Source organism: Schistocerca nitens, chromosome 3 (assembly GCF_023898315.1).
Source record: "Schistocerca nitens isolate TAMUIC-IGC-003100 chromosome 3, iqSchNite1.1, whole genome shotgun sequence".
Taxonomy (NCBI): Eukaryota; Metazoa; Arthropoda; class Insecta; order Orthoptera; family Acrididae; genus Schistocerca; species Schistocerca nitens.
The window spans coordinates 905,147,668-905,166,770 of NC_064616.1; the positions used below are offsets into that span (position 1 = coordinate 905,147,668).

At 40.7% G+C, this 19,103-nt stretch overlaps 1 protein-coding gene across 1 annotated transcript in view; it reads left to right on the forward strand.

The window, feature by feature from the left end:
• Nucleotides 1–19,103, forward strand: part of LOC126249472 (uncharacterized) — a gene marked incomplete at its 5' end in the record, with an annotated part of 507,806 nt that overhangs the window by 365,836 nt on the left and 122,867 nt on the right. The window contains 2 exons of the mRNA XM_049951127.1: nt 10,808–10,957; nt 17,010–17,079. Coding sequence (XP_049807084.1) covers nt 10,808–10,957; nt 17,010–17,079 — 220 coding nt within the window. The remainder of the gene's footprint in view (nt 1–10,807; nt 10,958–17,009; nt 17,080–19,103) is intronic.

The following is a 19,103-nucleotide window of genomic DNA, read 5'->3' on the forward strand; positions in this document are numbered from 1 at the left end:
TCATACCAGGCTGTACATCCGAGATTTATTTCGTCATAAAATACGCCTGGAGAAATTGAAGAATCACAAATCCATAACTGTTAACACAGGTTCCGGTAAGGTCATGATGACATTCTTCTTCGCCTTCAGGGGTACTCTGCTCCGCGAGTTCCTCGAACGTGGAACCAGAAACATTGCCCAGCGCTATGAAGATACTTTGCAGAAACTGCGAAGCGTCATACGGTCAAAATGTCCATGAATGCTGTCGGACGGAATCATCCTGATGCAAAGAACGCCCGCTCCCACACTACCATTTGGAAGGAGACTCTTCTTTGGTGATTTGCTTGGGAAACACTGCAGCATCCTCCGTAGAGCTCGGATCTTTCACCTTATGATTTTCACATTTTTGGGACGTGGAGAAAGACACGCGGGGACGTCGGTTTCAGTCGGACGAAGAAGTGCAAGAATGGTTGCGGTTCTGGATCCGTTAGCAGCCGACCGCATTCTACGAAACAGGAATTGAGCGTCTCGTCTCTCAGTGGGATAAATGTCTTAATGTGTGCGGTGTTTACTTTTGAATGGAACCATTCCATTGTCCGTTGTCGCGCGTAATAGTTTTTCATTTGACTGCCCTCATAACAAAGCCGAATTTACCTAGGCCTTTCTGTGCCGTCGAGCATCTCCAGTTGCATAACTAGCTTAGTGTCCTGTCCCCTTACCACATTAAGCTTTCTAGTATAAAGTACAACGGATATCGAAGTTTAGTGCCATTCTCTACGTCCAGTTCATTACTTACTCGAACCAGTTGCTTTTCTTCGTTGTACGCTTTCTGTACGTTCCAGTAAGTATTGGTTTTGTTAATTACTTGACAGGTTCTCGTTTGCTTATCATCCTAGCATATAGTCTTTGTCAGTGAGAAGAAACCTTTTTATTTCATGGTTTCAGACCTAATTTCTTTCGTAAACTGAACTGCCTATTCCTTTCCAGTCAAAAAATACCCTTCTGTTCGTAGAGTAAGAGGGTGTGTCATCGGATATTCACGAAGCATAAAGTAAATATCATCTTTCTCTCCCCACCGAAGACCGTCTCTTGTCGGTTCAGTTACGGATAACGTGCTGTTTAGAAAGCCAGCTGTGTACAAAGTCCCGTGCGAGTGTAGTTTATGTTGAGCAAGCGCACGAACCATTCAAAAATCAGCCGCTGTATGAATTACGTTAACATCGGAAACTTTGCCTTCTTTATGCTCTTTGTGGGATTCGGTCCTCAAGTAAGGTATCGGAACCCATCTGATGAAAGACTTAATCAGTATGTCGGCTTCAATATGAACAGAGTGGGGAATCATAAGCTTGTTATAGTCAGTTCTCAAAGACAGTGGTACTATGCTCATATCGATGGTGCTTAATACTTCTGATCAGAATGTGTCATTCAGATGTGCTCTATAATTGGTACGCAGTCATTACGTTGCATATGTGTGGCACCCTAGTAAAACCCCTCCAACTCTTAGTGTCTGTGATCGTATGCACGTTGGTTCTTTGGTTTACATGACGGACACAACTGCTTCACAGTCTCCGTATCCTTCCTTGAATCAAGGCACGCTCGCTGCTCCCTGTTATACTCCACACTTCACGATCATATACTTCTCAGCCCACCGCCAGACACTCCAACCCATTCGTATTGGTCTTGACCATTGAATCCCCATTCTGGGTGGGAGCTATCGTCTATGAACTTGCCTGGAGCAGAATTCTCATTTACACAAAAAAGACATCAATCATGTTTTATTGTATTTTAATCCTATTATTTTATTTGTTTCAACTGTAAAAATGTTTGTGATTATTCTTTTAACATAATTAGTCTGAAGAGCAGAAATATGGTCGCTGCCAGCTCTCCCTGCTCTCGTAGAGGGAACTAAATGAACAACAAAGGAAAAAAATGGAAATAAACTTTTACTATTGTACTGTCAGTCTTGCGGCTTGCCCCGAAAATTACTGGACGTTTCGCGACAGAAATACTAGAAAAAGAGAAGTGTTGCTTCCTTCTCCAATCCGAAAACTTCACTGATCAACAATTACGTCGTGAAAATATTCAATGTTGTTGATGATATACTAATAATACAAGCAGCTGATTTCAACTCCTGCCGGAGCTTTCTTGAGAGCTTGCCATCTACCCTGTGCCGCATTAATCTAGTGTCTTCTGTTTAATTAAACTTACCATATTGCAAGAAAGTGCGATGTCAGCAAGAAAACAACTGTGTCTCATACTTTTGGATTTACTTTGACTTATTGCTATTAAGAGTGAGCCTTTTATGTGTGAATCAAATCGGCATGTAGTTACCTAAATATGTAACCATTACTCTTGATTCACCCACAAACCAATAAGTTCACTGCTATTTGCTACAGTTCAAGGGAAGTCATTAATTGCAAATTTTAAGAAAGATCCTTGTATGCAACCATACGAACACCGTAAGTTCGTTGACCGTGCTTATTTCTTGTTAAGTGATAATGTAAAGCACCTTTCGGCTATGTGGTGTCCAGATAACCAGTTCAGTAACATGCCTAAAGAGTAAAACGTATCTGCTATATCACAGAAGATAACCAATGGACGCAGATTTTGTTTAATCCATGCCACCGGATACCTTACGCAAAAAATGCATTGACTTATCAATAGAAAAGCAATTTGTAGAAATGAACTGCTTATCTGTCAGTACATTATACTCAGGGAAATAAATAATTTCTCAGTTGTACATTATGTTTCCAAAACTCTCTGAAAACAGTGGTAAAAATTATCTAGACCTACAGTTATTAACATCATTTTCTTACTTGTGCCATAGAAATCTCGCCACCGAATTCTGGAAAAATATGTGCCACAGGAACAACTAAGTAACTGCTACTGTTGATACTTACTTACTCACCCAGCTATCACCGTCCCTGTAGGCCATGCGCTCCATCAACAATAAGTCTCCACTTATTCTGTCTTTTGCTGTTGCCACCTCCCAACTGACTACATTCAGAGCTTCCACATTTCTCTTTACGTCGTCTTCCGATCTATTTCTTGGCCTGCCCGGGAGTCTTTTCGTTTTAATGTCGACAGTGAAAGCTTGCTTGGGATGTCGAGTGTTGGGCATACAGATTACGCGACCTTCCTATTGGAGTCGTCTGCTCTTTAAATATTGTAAGACATTTGACTGATTCTTGATCTCATAAATTTCATTATCCTTTCTTGTTTTCCAAGTATGTCCACCTGTCACTGGGCCTCAGAGTCTTCTCCTCGTCTTCCTTTCAAATGTTAGAAGCTTTTTCTTCTCCCCTTTAGTTAGTATCCAGCCTTCTGAACCATAGAGGACAATGGGACACATAAAGGCACTGTAGATTTACATTTTCGCAGGATGGTTCAAATGGTTCAAATGACTCTGAGCACTATGGGACTCAACATCTGAGGTCATAAGTCCCCTAGACTTAGAACTACTTAAACCTAAGGACATCACACACATCCATGCCCGAGGCAGGATTCGAACCCGCGACCGTAGCAGCAGCACGGTTCCGGACTGGAGCGCCGAGAACCGCTCAGCCACCGCGGCTGGCTTTCGCAGGATGTCATATGACTTTAGTCTTTAACATCTCTCTGAGGGCATGTAGACTTCTGGAGCTAGCAGAAATTCTTTCGTTTACATCTGTGGGTACTTGATTACAACAACTGTACCAACTTTTCAGATACTTGAACTGATCAATTGACTTGAACTTGTGATGTGCTCTTGTGCATATTTAGTTCTGCCTACTTTCCTATGTACAGTTTTGTGTTTACTGATGAATAGTCCCGTTTTACTTGCCGCTATGACGATCTCACATCTCCCCAAGATCTTGTTCACTCTCGCTCACTAACACTATGCAGTCCGTGTAAGCAAATATCTGAAATCTGTCACCTTCCACTTCAACTTTTCTCTATCTTACGACTTTCTACAGGGTGAGATTAAACAGTGTGCATGAAAGTGCATCTTTCTGTCTTAATTCAGTTGTTATGGAAAAAGGTTGTGAGTATACTCCTCCAGTTCTTACTGCCGCTCTCGATTCACTCATACCTATTCTAATCATTTCAGTGAGCTTATTTGGTATTCGGAACTCCATCAGGATTCTATAGAGGCTATCTCGATGAATGGTTTCATAAGCTCTTTGAAATTCTATGGACAATACCTGGACTTTTCTATCTCTTTCCCACTACTACAAAAAACGACCTTTATTACCCACTGTTAAAGCCATTAGTGGCTCAGAGAGGAGTTCAATATGCAGCAATAAATATTTTTAACCATTCGCCCAATAACATAAAATGTCTGACAGGTAAAGAAGCGAATTGACAAATTTCTACCTGTAAAATAGAAAGTTAACAAACACCAATCATGTAATGATGTATACATATCCTGTAAACAGACTCGTTCCAATTAATTTCGACGAAAGAATTGTTGAATTGATCCATGAAACATGTAACTAATTAACTAACTTTTCAAGAATTTGCCTAAGAGCAAACACATTGTCAGTAGCTGAATTGCTTGGACGGCATCCAGTCTGATATTCTCCCATGACATTTTCTGCAAATAGTTTTAGATTTTCTAAGATAATTGTAGAATAGTCCTTGTTTGCCTCGTTACGTAAACTGGTTTCTCCACAGTAAGAGCAATCTATCTTTCTTCCTTTCTTTTACATTGGACAAATAACTGTTGTCTTCCAGCTATCTGGTAACGTCTCTGTCTTCCAAACGAGCTGAACGAGTTTACATAGCTCGATATGTAGTCTGCTTCCTCCTTACTTAGACATCTTTGCTTAGACCATATCCTCTCCTGGCGTATTATTGCTTTTAATCTTTCAGATGGCTTTGACTATCTTCTCCACCGTGATGTCAATCTCTATCTCACTTGTTTCTTCTTAGTTTTCACTGAAACGTAGCTTTGGGTTAGGGTAGTTGAGCAGCTCGCTGAAATACTCTTTCCAACTCTCTAAGGCTGATTCAACATTCATAATCACGTTGCCACGTTTGGCATTGATAAACTGACTTCTTACGTTGAACTCTTTTCTTGCTGTTTTCACATTTTGGAAGAAGCTCCTACTGTTCCAGTTTCGGCTATTCAGTTCCACATTTTCAATAATTTTTGTTAAGTATTTTCTCTTTCCAGCTCTCAGTATTCTCTTTTCAGCTCTCAGTACTCTTGATGTCACTCTGCGAGCTTTTACATATGGTCTAGATATGTTTATTTCAGTGTTTCATTATATGTGTCCTATAGCAGTAACTCACGTGCTTTCTTTCTTTTCTTAACTACATGTCTGCATTCTTCATTAAACCATCTTCTTTTTCCCCGTTTTTTCTTTCTACCCAGCGCTTTTTTCCCAGAATCTGTCACGTCTGTCTTCACAGTGAGTCACACTTTCTCCACGTCTTCCTTATCTACATTTTTAGTACATCGAAACGGTTATTTGTTTCTAACTCGGATGGATTCTTTGTTTTTTCCTCATTTTTTAGTTTTGCCACGTCAAGCTCAAGGTTTCCATTCTTTGTTTTCTTACCAGACCTGAAATTTTCTATGTCTAGTTTCACTTATACGAAGAAGAGGCCAGTCACACACACCGTTCCTCGTCAGGCTACAAAATCTTTCAACATTTTCTTGAGCCGCATATCTGTCACTATCATTACATGATCCATCCGGTGAATGGATTCCATCCGGTGAGCACTATGTTCCTATATGATTTTCCATACGTGAGAATGTTGTTGAACTAATAACCAAGTTCTCTGAAGCTGCAAATGTTATCATCTTGAAGCTGTTATCGGTGGTTCCTTGTTGCTAATATGCAGTGCACAAACATTTACTTTTTTGTTTGGTTCCTTATCGTAATTATATGAATCAAAGGCTTACAGACTTCATCATTGCCTATAATTCTATTCTGTTAGTTTCAGTAGTCCTATCTCCTGTTGTTCGCTCGAAATATGCGCTCTAGGAGAAACCTGTGTATATTTCAGTTTTCCCAGAATAGACAAGAAATGATCACAGAAAATTTGTAATGTTAGTTGTGTTACTTGTATTAACTGATAACTGAGTCTTTATGTTTTTTTCTCTGACGCTGCCCTTACTATACACCATATTGTTTCAACTTACTCTGACTTATGCATCCTACTTACTAAGCTCATAGCCTCTTTAATAATATATCTTACGATCTTCCTGTATTTTCTGTTATGAGATGCAATTTTTGCTCTTGATTGTACTGTAAGTTTCGATAAAATCGTTCGTACATTGTAATAGCCTATATAAATGCAATGGAATGTAACATACTTGCTGTGTGCGCTGCACACCTCCTGCCACATGCTTTTCAAAAGTTGAATAAATGATTCGACAAAAAGCAGGGTAGTAACGTCAAATTTCGTGCATATCTGTTTACTGATTTCCTTTTTAATACCTTCCAACACTGAGGCGAAAGTCTCATTTTCTCATAAGACATTAAAACAGATTTGACACTGAACCTATTCATCAATGAGATTTCAGTCAAAATATTATCCACAGCATTTCTGTTGTATCTCTGTATTCCTCTACATCTTTATTTGTAGTGCACAAGCCACCAGACATCCAGCATATGTCGTTCAGCACACTCATATACCCTCCCGCCCCCGCCCCTCTTTCTGTTTCATCTCCGAATGATATACAGAAATAACAACTGTCAGTATGACTTAGAATTTATCTGAATTTACTGTATTGGTTATTCCCCGAGATATGCATAGGAAGAAGTAGTATGTTCTTTGAGCGAGCGAGATGGCGCGGTGGTCAGCCCTTCAGACCCCAGTCCGGACTTCCAGACTAAGATTGTCTGTGGTTTCCCTAAATTGCTTAAGGCAGATGTAGGGATGGTTCCGTTGTAATGGACACTGCCGGTATCCTTCTATATTATGCTCCAAATCAGCTTGTGCTCCGCCTCTAACGGCATCTTCTTCGATGTGACGTGAGAGTCTAACCTCCTCCTGCCCTTCTTCTTGGAACGCGCATTCATATAATTTTTGCAATAATTTAAAACCTTATTGTCACCGTAATGAACAACGCCTCTGCCGCTGAAGTCAAATTAGTATCCACGTGACATTGTCGCTATGATTAAACGAAGCCAGGACGAAATGTGCAGCTCATCTTGGAATCTTTTCAACTTCATGCTTTAATCGTACCTGTTAATGGTCCCAGAACGGTGTGAAATACTGGGGCGTCATTCGTACGAGGATTCTCTATCTATATCATTCGTGCGTGTGTGCATTTCAATGGAATTCTTCCAATGAATCTGTTTTGCAACTGGCTGTCCAACAAGACGTACAGTCGTTCCATCTTAAATATTTGTTCAGAAACGCGCATTTAAAGCAAATTGATTGAAGGACGGAGATTTTTTTCCTCCTTTATTGTCCGTATAATACCTCACAAGCCATCTCTGAAGCCATCACATATTATTACACTAGTGCTTACATCGCTAGCAAAACTTAACATAGTGTCATGTTCGCTCAGGGAAAGCTTGCAGTTCGAACTCAGGGATCTGTGTATCACAATCTCTAAAAAATTGATTCCCGTAAGTCAAACATTGCTGTACAGCAATATGAAGTTTTGAAATATTAGTCTCTGAGAATGAAATGTTATCTTCGACATACATTGCAAATACTCCCGTCCGGGAAGAAAATTTGTTTAGCATATGTCCACGCAAAGGGAGTCCCACTGTCTCTTCATTTCGAAGTTGAGAAACAAAGAATATCAGAAGCGAGATATACTTCTGGTTCACTGACTTTCCCCGACAGTATCTTGATGTTTCGATAAAATACTGGCACTATTCTCTAAGGTTTCTTTTCGTGTAACCACTGAATGAATTTATTTAATTACAGTGTTGTAAACAGCATGATTTGCTTCATTTTATTGATAATGATAAGGAATGTAATCGACTGAAAAAGTATTAAACATAAATAATGACAACTGGATTCAGTGTACTCCACTACTAGGATTCACACTTCCAGTAAAAACGAAATGATCGTATGGTATTCCATGGCCGGGATATCCCCTTTCGGGGTTCGGCCGCCTTAAGCCATTCTTTTTAGTTGACGCCACTTCGGCGACTTGCGCGTCAATGCCGGCCGGGGTGGCCGAGCGGTTCTAGGCGCTACAGTCTGGAACCGCGCGTCCGCTACGGTCGCAGGTTCGAATCCTGCCTCGGGCATGGGTGCGTGTGATGTCCTTAGGTTAGTTAGGTTTAAGTAGTTCTAAGTTCTAGGGGACTGATGACCCCAGAAGTTAAGTCCCATAGTGATCAGGGCCATTTGAACCCTTTTTTTTTTTTTTTTTTTTTTTTTGCGCGTCAGTGATGATGAAATGGTGATGAAGGACAAACACCCAATCCCCTGCCGGGAATCGAACCTGGACCTCCTTGCGTGGTAGGCGGTACCACTACCGCTGCGCTACGGAGGCACACACACTTCCAGCAGAAGAACTTCGTGTTTTTTCTTCATAAATGATACAAAGCGGTCGTCTTATATATAATGAATGGAAAGACATTTCACAGAGTCAGAATATCTAGAATTGGTTCACTCACTGTATGTTTACAATATACACTCCTGGAAATTGAAATAAGAACACCGTGAATTCATTGTCCCAGGAAGGGGAAACTTTATTGACACATTCCTGGGGTCAGATACATCACATGATCACACTGACAGAACCACAGGCACATAGACACAGGCAACAGAGCATGCACAATGTCGGCACTAGTACAGTGTATATCCACCTTTCGCAGCAATGCAGGCTGCTATTCTCCCATGGAGACGATCGTAGAGATGCTGGATGTAGTCCTGTGGAACGGCTTGCCATGCCATTTCCACCTGGCGCCTCAGTTGGACCAGCGTTCGTGCTGGACGTGCAGACCGCGTGAGACGACGCTTCATCCAGTCCCAAACATGCTCAATGGGGGACAGATCCGGAGATCTTGCTGGCCAGGGTAGTTGACTTACACCTTCTAGAGCACGTTGGGTGGCACGGGATACATGCGGACGTGCATTGTCCTGTTGGAACAGCAAGTTCCCTTGCCGGTCTAGGAATGGTAGAACGATGGGTTCGATGACGGTTTGGATGTACCGTGCACTATTCAGTGTCCCCTCGACGATCACCAGTGGTGTACGGCCAGTGTAGGAGATCGCTCCCCACACCATGATGCCGGGTGTTGGCCCTGTGTGCCTCGGTCGTATGCAGTCCTGATTGTGGCGCTCACCTGCACGGCGCCAAACACGCATACGACCATCATTGGCAGCAAGGCAGAAGCGACTCTCATCGCTGAAGACGACACGTCTCCATTCGTCCCTCCATTCACGCCTGTCGCGACACCACTGGAGGCGGGCTGCACGATGTTGGGGTGTGAGCGGAAGACGGCCTAACGGTGTGCGGGACCGTAGCCCAGCTTCATGGAGACGGTTGCGAATGGTCCTCGCCGATACCCCAGGAGCATCAGTGTCCCTAATTTGCTGGGAAGTGGCGGTGCGGTCCCCTACGGCACTGCGTAGGATCCTACGGTCTTGGCGTGCATCCGTGCGTCGCTGCGGTCCGGTTCCAGGTCGACGGGCACGTGCACCTTCCGCCGACCACTGGCGACAACATCGATGTACTGTGGAGACCTCACGTCCCACGTGTTGAGCAATTCGGCGGTACGTCCACCCGGCCTCCCGCATGCCCACTATACGCCCTCGCTCAAAGTCCGTCAACTGCACATACGGTTCACTTCCACGCTGTCGCGGCATGCTACCAGTGTTAAAGACTGCGATGGAGCTCCGTATGCCACGGCAAACTGGCTGACACTGACGGCGGCGGTGCACAAATGCTGCGCAGCTAGCGCCATTCGACGGCCAACACCGCGGTTCCTGGTGTGTCCGCTGTGCCGTGCGTGTGATCATTGCTTGTACAGCCCTCTCGCAGTGTCCGGAGCAAGTATGGTGGGTCTGACACACCGGTGTAAATGTGTTCTTTTTTCCATTTCCGGGAGTGTATAACATTCTAGCAATAAACAATAAAAAAACCTATCACTATTTATGCCGCTTCCAGGTACTGCATAGACGTAAACGCACATGTACCTGTGTCATATGGATCGCAGAGTTAGCTGTCTCTGTAATTTCGTTTTCATTAGCTTCTTTTTCGTTCCTTGGAGTAGCTCAGATACTACTAGGTGGAAATGAGATGAAAAGCTGAGGTTTTTCTTGGTCAATACGGCGGAACTTGTTTCGTCCAACTTTATGAAATACCTCGCCTGAGTGCAGAGAAAGCAATTTGAAACTTGAAGATAAACTCCAATCGTTATTCGAAAGCCCTTTGCATTTAGAAAGCATTACCTGCAACCAGCAGAAAGCAACAGGGGCTGCGCAGTATTTCTCTGGTTTCATACAGAAGAATTCAGCAATACATTTTTGTTCTTCTTAGCAAAAATCTAGGGAAAATATTACACTACTTGTAATGATTTTGGATAAGTTATTGAATCAAATGGTCTTCTTCGGTTCTCATAAGGACATATTTTAATACCTTCAGTTTATAAATTTTTGGAGAGATTTCTGTGTTTCAAATCGTACATTTATGTATTACGGCTTTGAATTAAGCCTCACATTCCAATCACATTAAACAGTAGCTCAAGTCATTCAAAGTTCTGGATTGAACATTTGTGCCTCAAACTCAAAAAAAATTTAGACTTCAGATTCTGCACCTCTGTGTTTATTAATAAAGCTCTTTACCGGACATATATATTATTAATTTCCTTGAGTTTAGTGCTCGAACGGTCATTGACACCTTGATCATTTCTTTTTACAGTGAATACGAAGTAATTGAACCACTGCAGCCTGACGTTAAAGACTTTAAAACTGCTTCTGTGAAGAGCTGTGGAAGCAGCGAGAAAGCGGAAAAGAATTCCAGATCATCGGCTGAAGTTGTTGTCGTCAAGCCAACATCGTCAAGAGCGAGGTGAGTTTATGAAGAGAACCCTACAACAATTACTGCAAGAATGAGGAGCAGGTTAGAAATAGGTCGACGAGCGGTTAGAGGTCAGTTCCGTAGATGCTGCAGTCAACAGAAACTGTCTACATGTCACAACGGTTTACTGACGTGTAAAAAAATGCCACACTGTCAGCAATGGTATTTTATTACAGATAGCAGAACACCAATGATTAAATTCTCTTTAAGATGGCATATTCATGATGATGCGATAATCAAAAACCGAGTCTTTTGGGCATTATGTCACGTGTACTTGAGGGTGAAAACTTCTTTTGAATATTGTGCATTACGTACACAAAAACACTCCTTCTTCAGTAGTTCAGATACGCTTTTTCCTTCGTGTATAAAATCGATTTCATCACTGGATATGGTTGAGTGTTCAGACGCTTTGACTAACCCGAGTTCATCTATCGCTATACTCATCAAAGAGCTCTTCTCTTTATAACTCCTGTACTGTGCCTGTTCCCAAAACTGTAGCTGCTAGATACGAAGGATGTTATGTTGATTTGGCCAAGCAGCCATACATAAACCAGACGTCATACTAGGAAATGCCACTAAAGGCTGCCTCGCCAAGTGTATGCTGCGCTGCCATATAACCGTCAAACGATCAAATGTTTTCGTAGATCGGTTAATCACGCCGCAAACTGATTAATCGTGGTTTACTATGCGAGTTGCGTTTTGTAATGAAACGTGGCAAACGAGATCGATTTACCTACGTGGAGCCTACAAAGGAATTTGCGTTTGCTAGGTTTATAGTGTGGTCCTATTTATTACGGTGTGGGGCTGTGGTATTTATTAATGTCTATGACCTCCTAGAGAGCAGTTCGTACTGACACGAAAGGTTTCTCGACGCTGTGTGCTCAACAAGAGTCTTATTTTTCTTCTCCTTGTTACTATTATTATTATTATTATTATTATTATTATTTTAGTTAGCGTTAATCCTTCCTACTATAGGCTCCGTTATTCTCGGAGTTTGGAATATTTATTTTATTTCTGACATTTCGGCTGGATGCCCTTCCTGTGGCCGCAGTCGTCAGTTGCCTGAGGGAGGGAAGTTGTGTGCGCCACATGTCTCTTACTTTTTTCCGTGTGTGATCATATTTTAACTGTCTGTGTATTGTATTTTATGAGGCATAAATTAGGGACTAGCCCAGTATTTGCCTAAACGAGCGTGAGGAACCGCCCAAAAACCACACTCAGGCTGCCCGGTGAACCAACCACGGTGGTTAATATGCCACGCGGATTTGATCCAGGTCCGATCCACCTTCCTGTTTCGCAAGCTATCACGCTCCGCCTTACGCTATACGAGATTACATGTCGAAAAAAGTACCAATTACGGACTATTCTGCTCAACATTATTGACTAGAATGCTGATGGGAAATTTAAGAGCGCATACTTCACACCAGGCAACAAAGATTCGTAAAAAAAAAAAAATTCTGAGCTCCGTCCGAAGAGGCTCCGGAAGGCGCAACGGTACCAACGGACTACCGTATCATCATCAGCGGACAGGCGTCACTGAATACGGATACGGAGGGACATGTGGTCAGCATATCGGTCTTCTAGCCGTTGTCAGTTTTCGTGACCAGAGCCGGTACTTCTGACCCAAGTAGCTCCTCAATTACCCTTACAAGGGATCAGTACATCCCGTTTACCAACAGCGTTCAGCAGAACCAGACGGTTACCCATCCAAGGCCTAGCCAAGTCTGCAGCGCTTAGCTTTGATGATCTGCGGCAACACCGTTGGCTACAGAGCATTGTGCCAAATCCTAAACTATTACAGAAGTCCGCAAATAATAGATTGTGATTATCTAAACCTTTTTATCCTGATCGGGAGTACATTTGCGAGAGTAGTGCCTGCCACTAAAGGTAAAGAAAGGGGCAGCAGCATAACAGTCAATTATCTGAAGCGTATCCTTGAGAAGAATTCTACTGCAACGTATCAGATTCACGGCATCATGTTACGAATGCCATTATTATCGCTGTTATTCCTATCTACATCTTGAATCTACTGGGGAACAGGCATATGAAACTGACGAAGCAATCTGCCATCTGGATTCTTCCATTAACTGAATCAAATATTTTATGTTGAGAGCAACTTCTGAAAATACAGAATTGCAGAAATCGATTTCCTACAATCTGCTGATAAATGAAAGTTAACCGAAACAATTTCAGACGGTTTGTTAACGCATAGAATTCAGTAAAGACTAACAAGTCGTAGCAATGGCAAATGACCGCGAAACATTTTTATATGGTATACGTTTGTATTTGAAAATAGTTCTATTAAATACGTTAAACATCGAAAATTACTAGAAATTCGTGACCGACTGCCTAGAAAATACTATCAACGCAATTTTCCTTTTCCGTTTTGAAGGAATGATGTGTGGAATGGGGAGAGAAAATCTCAGGCAGCAGTTGTAGAGAGTCTCGAGAAAAGGTACGTTGGTGCCTCGCTCGTATAATATCGCCAACCAAATTAAAATGCGCTTGTGTTTCTTGCTACACAAAAACTAACATATAGAGAATACATAAATGCTTAAATGTTAGACCTAATTGAGACCTTAAACTACCTTATACATGGGCAGATGCACTTAATGGTGAACACTGCTACAATTTAGTTATAAGGAATATACGTTCTTAAAAATAAAGGGACTCGGGAGAGATACTGCGGTTGCCCCTGTTCAGAAATATTGTTTGACTATAATCGTTGGTGGTCGCTGACGAAGATTAGTCATTGGCTGAACACTTTTGACTTCTTCAAATGGATGATTAAACAGCAGAAGAATATTGCGTGGATAATATATATTTAGTTGTACGATCTGACAGTCGAGAACGTAGCCCGCGGGGAGCATCTTCGCAAATCCTACGTGCATCACGCCTCGCTACACTTGCAATTCGTGTAACAAACAACGAATTACGAAATTATGTACCGCAATCAACACGATTGTTTGGTTATTATTGTTACCAGTACGAAGAACTTAATTTTATTTCATAGTAACTACCAGTCAGTCAGTCAGTCAAGAGCGGTTGTGATACACGTAGCTGTAGCATGAAAATTAACTAGTTACAATCCGTCCAAAAGCAACGGTATGAGGAAAGAACCTCGAACTGCAGCCAGTAATAAAAGTTAATAAGTTTTCATCTAATACTCATCTTGAGGTTTGAAGCTCACTCTTACAAATAAAATTTGTCTTTGGCTAGTTTTCACCTTGAGCAAACACAATTCTTTCTTCTTTTCTACGTCGATATATTTTGCTGAAGTTACAGCATCATCAGTGGCTGTATTTTATATTTCCTTTCTATTAATTGCGTTATTGTGTCTGTAAATGTAGACTTTCAGTTTTTGAGTAAATAATTCGTAAATTTAAAAATAGACAATATTTTTGTACACATACACACACCACCTTTCGCGTGGAATAAAATAATATTAATCATAACAGTCTTAACATGCCCAGTCGTAAACTTTCGAGGTAATAAAGTTTTCTATATTAAGCCCTCCATGGTTGCAGAAGACGAACTGTGAAATAAAGACTGTTATAAAGCAAAATAAATACACAGAAAACACAACATCTGTCAACAAGGTGTATACATAAAATATGTTTGTTTTAAGTTTGCGAATAATCTACTTAAGAACCGAAGTTCTATATGTACAGTCAGTATAAAGCAATTTTTCCTGTTATTTAATAGCAATGAAAAGAAAAAAAGACTGATGATGTAACTTCAGCTAAACGCATCTGTGTAGAAAAGAAGGAAGCGTTATGTTTCTCAAGGCGGAAAAAAAAGTTAATCCAGTTTTAACCACACACAGTCCCGGAAGTTAGCATACAGTGTTGTAATTATACCCAATGCCCATTCATTCAAAAATTTTGTGGTCAATTTTCTGTTTGCCTCTTCGTCATTTAATATCCCTTCACTAATTCTTGTGTGTAATAAGCTTCTGTGTATTGCAACCAGTTTCTTACTGACGTTGAGATTCGAACTTTGGTTTTATAAACGAAGCTCATTTTACAGTAAAACCTTTATTTCTTACCTCTTTAAGCCCATACTTCCGTTTTCACTTAAGAAAGTTCGTTCAGAATATTATTCTATTTTATTTTAAAAACTTGTACAATCTTGGTAATTAACTTATATTTGCGTTTTGAAACCGACATAGCTGCAGACTGATAACGACGAAACTGGTCGCGAAATGGCTTATACTTACTTTGTGTGTTCTATGTCTACAAAACCCATTGCTGATAGCAACAAATACGACATTCATGCATCCAGTAACGTGCGGGGTACCTTTTTGTTGCGGTCACGTGGATTGCATTCCAGTATGTTCGATAAACACTTGCAGACATTTCTAACATTCTTCTTGGACAGAACATGGGGAACCTTACGCCGAGCTCTTGGCGGACTGGTCTCGTGCACATCTGTTTTTCTACTTCATTTCAAAGATGTTCAGTGATGTAGTGTCGGGGTTAGAGCAGGAGACTAACCGCTGAATCTCTTCGAAAAGCAACAGAATGATCTTTGCTTTGTTGACAGGAGCATTTTCAAACTGTTACAGATAGATACATTTCCAGTCTGTAGACACAGACTAATTTGGCAATAATCCATCGAGAAAAGCAAATTAGCTGCTTATAAAGCAATAAAACAGCCCCAGGCAATCAATTACTTTCACTGAGTTTCATTTTTGCTGTACCACACTAAGGTAAAAACGGTTTGTCTGGCTTCGACCTATCAGCACAGGACCAACTGACTAAATCACCCACAAAACTTTCTACAAGTACGTCACAGAGCAAAGAAGCGTTGCTTGCAGCACTTTAATCTATGTCGCTCTTTTCTTCTTGTCATCAGTGGTTTCTGCGAATCAGGATGACCACGAAAAGAGTGTTGTATCGCTTAATAGAGGGATAGTTCTATCAAGGGGTTTATGTCCCACCTGCCACGTTTTCCGTACAATACGCTTCAGAAGGGAAGGAATGTTCGTCGACGATGAAATCACTAGATGTGAACAATCTCGGGTAGGAGGAGGATGGGGAAGGGATTCAGCCTTGTCTTTTTTCAAGGAAGCAATCACGGCACTAATCTTAATCGATTTAGGAGAACCAAGTAGTCCTGCATCTACGTACCCGAAAGCTGATTTGAGGCCCATTTCTCCCGAGTGCGATTTCAGTTCCACAACGATAGCTCCACGTCGCTCGGCAGTACGTTTGAGTGTTCGGCAGTCCCTGACAGTTAATTTATTAGGCACTCTCCGCCACGCACTGTACGGTGCGGAGTATGTGTGTAGATGCAGATGTAGGTCTACCGTAAGGTATAATTCACTTTAATTCTTTTCTAAATTTTCCACTTTATACTAAATCTCTCAAACATAATGCTCGAATTTGTGGGCCTTTACAACTATACCTCCTTCTAATTCAGTGGTTGGTTGATTTTACAGTACACTTATTTATGGGGTTTACAGATTGTGCATTTACTTATATATCCCCGAATTGACCCCATGACGTCCCTCGGAGTTCGCACAGAACGATAGAGTACGTGGAGAGCGACGCAAAAGTAGGTATAGGAGAAAATATATCATATCTGCGGTGCTCAGCGATTTAGGTCTAGACGAATACACAGTGACACCATTTCGATTCAGCAAAATAACTCAATCCAGAATTATTACATTCGGATTACACTTCTCGGCGTTTAAGCAGGGTAGTCTACAAAATAGTCACATACGTTTCTCTGCTCTCCATACACTGTTAACTGTATGAATTTAACAGCGTCCTTAATCTCTCTTATCTCGATTCGTCGTCAACACTCTTTATTTATTATCTTTGCCTGTAGAACAATGACGTATTATATTGAAACACCTGACTCTAACTAAATTACTGCATATTTTATGTCATCACATACTTAATAGAACTGAAATATAGAATTCTTTTTAAGTACGAAGTTCCATATAAAATATTATTCATTTAGAAATAAGTTATTTATTCTATTTAAACTAGATGTCATAAACATGTCACATATAGAAAGAGGGCTAATGTTTCAGTGGACCTCCAGTCACGAGCGCAGCTTCCTCTAATGGACTCAGCTCTAACAACAGCGACAAGTTAACCAGCGTGAGTATTGTTGCATAAAATACGCTTTGCGCGTTTGTCCAGCAAATGGGACATTCAAAACTTCCCGGAATTTAAGAATGTACACTTTTTAGGTTTTTTGTCTGTCCTGTTATAAGTACCTGTTGAGAAAAATCAGTATTATAAATTAATATTGTAGCAATAAGTAGTAGAAAAAGTTAGATTCATAGGGAATGCACTGTTTTGTGTGTTACAGCTCGAAAAAATTTAAAATGTTAGTTGTAGTGAAGTAAAAAAAATCCTGTCTTTCATTAAATTGTAATTTAGATCAATAAAGGCATTGTATAATGTAGTTATCTGACTATCGAAGTTATTTCCCTGTAGTGAAAATTTCATGCTGGGACGTCACAACTTCTTTTCGCCAGGAGTAGTAACACGAAGGATGCTACTGACAATGGTCTGGATTTGCTGCCAACCTGCCTGGTCTATAAATTTAACAGGAAAACAGTCAGTACTGCATTTTTTTTAATATGACTTTTTCACCAAAAGGAACAACATGCTGCCAAGTTGAGAATTGTCACAGAGGACAAATGTCGCAATTAAATTTGACTTCCTCCCCAAGGAATTTATAAATATCACTTCTATGACCATGATAATTATAGTTTACACTCAAATATTTTAATAACGCTCGTGCTCTGTTTTCAATTAATGAATGCCTTTTTTCTTCGCAATACACGTTTCATACGGTTGAAATAAAACATGATTAGTGGTCTGAAAGTTGGAGGTAGTTTACAGTTTGGTTTCTTTCTAGCACATGTATATGTATTACCTGCGTGCATATTCCACAACTACTTATACTACTGATTTTCTTGCCCAATTTTGGTTTTTATTTTCAGGACAACAGTCCTTCCACATGGTGAGCATGTTTACGTACTCTATCACGTTGAGGCTTACTGTTTTCTGGTGGCAGAAAATTCTGAGTACAAGAGTCGGTAGGGAGAGTGGGCGGTGCGTAATAAATGTAAATGATACAGTGGTGAGGCGTGGTGGGAGAGGGGACGAAGGTATATGAATCACTGAAGAGGGTGTTGTTTCTCTCTTTCCTGAATTCACGAGGATTAGGAGCTAGAAATTATTTTCGTCTCATTGGTTTAATCCCATATGTGTTCCATAATTTTGTACAGTGTCAGCTTTCCACTGTTTGTTTAGTTATTACGCAGACTTTATGTATTATGTGGGAAATGTGTAGTGCTGAAAGTAACATAAGAAAGGTAAACTCACCACCAAAAGTCATTTAAAATACGCACATATATATCTACATATAAGGTGAAACGTGTAAGGAAGCGCACTTCATTATACTGAAAAACAAAAACATAAATAAAATAAATTAATTAATAAATAAAAAAATCGTAAAGTATCTGTTATCTTCAGACCGCTGGAAATGATTTAACTCAATAAAACGAAACGAATACGGTCTCTGAAAAACGAATATAGTAGTTGCATAGATGCACAGACATTATCAGACTAATATAGCATTATAAATACCGGCTTAGGATCGGCTATGTGGGGGTGCGCCCTAAATCAACATTGTAAAATGACATGCGTTTCAAAATACTTTCAAACATTATATTGGTCTTTAGAGCAGAACTGTTATTCCTATAGTAATACAGTTCTGCCCACTTCATTTTCCCCACACCGTACTTAAAAAGTAAGAGGTTTTAAAGAATTTCTGAAGTAACTTCGAATAGAAGCGGAGAGTTTCAGACCCTGCGTGAGAACCGCCAACTGTTGGCAGAGTTAACTGGAGAGTACTTGCCGGAAAGCGCAAGACTACTCAAAAACATATCACGTTCATCCAAATAACATTATTAGCATATTCTAATACATTCTTCTTCTAAAACCTGACTTTTAAATGTCAATGATGATTGGAAAACGTATTTGTTAGTGAGCAACGTCCATAGCTATCAGGTCACCAAGCATTCCTAGAGTCCACTGGACAGGCATCGGGCCACTACCTTTCAATGAAACGCCTTGGCATTTGTGTGACGTGATTTAAAAGAGCCTAA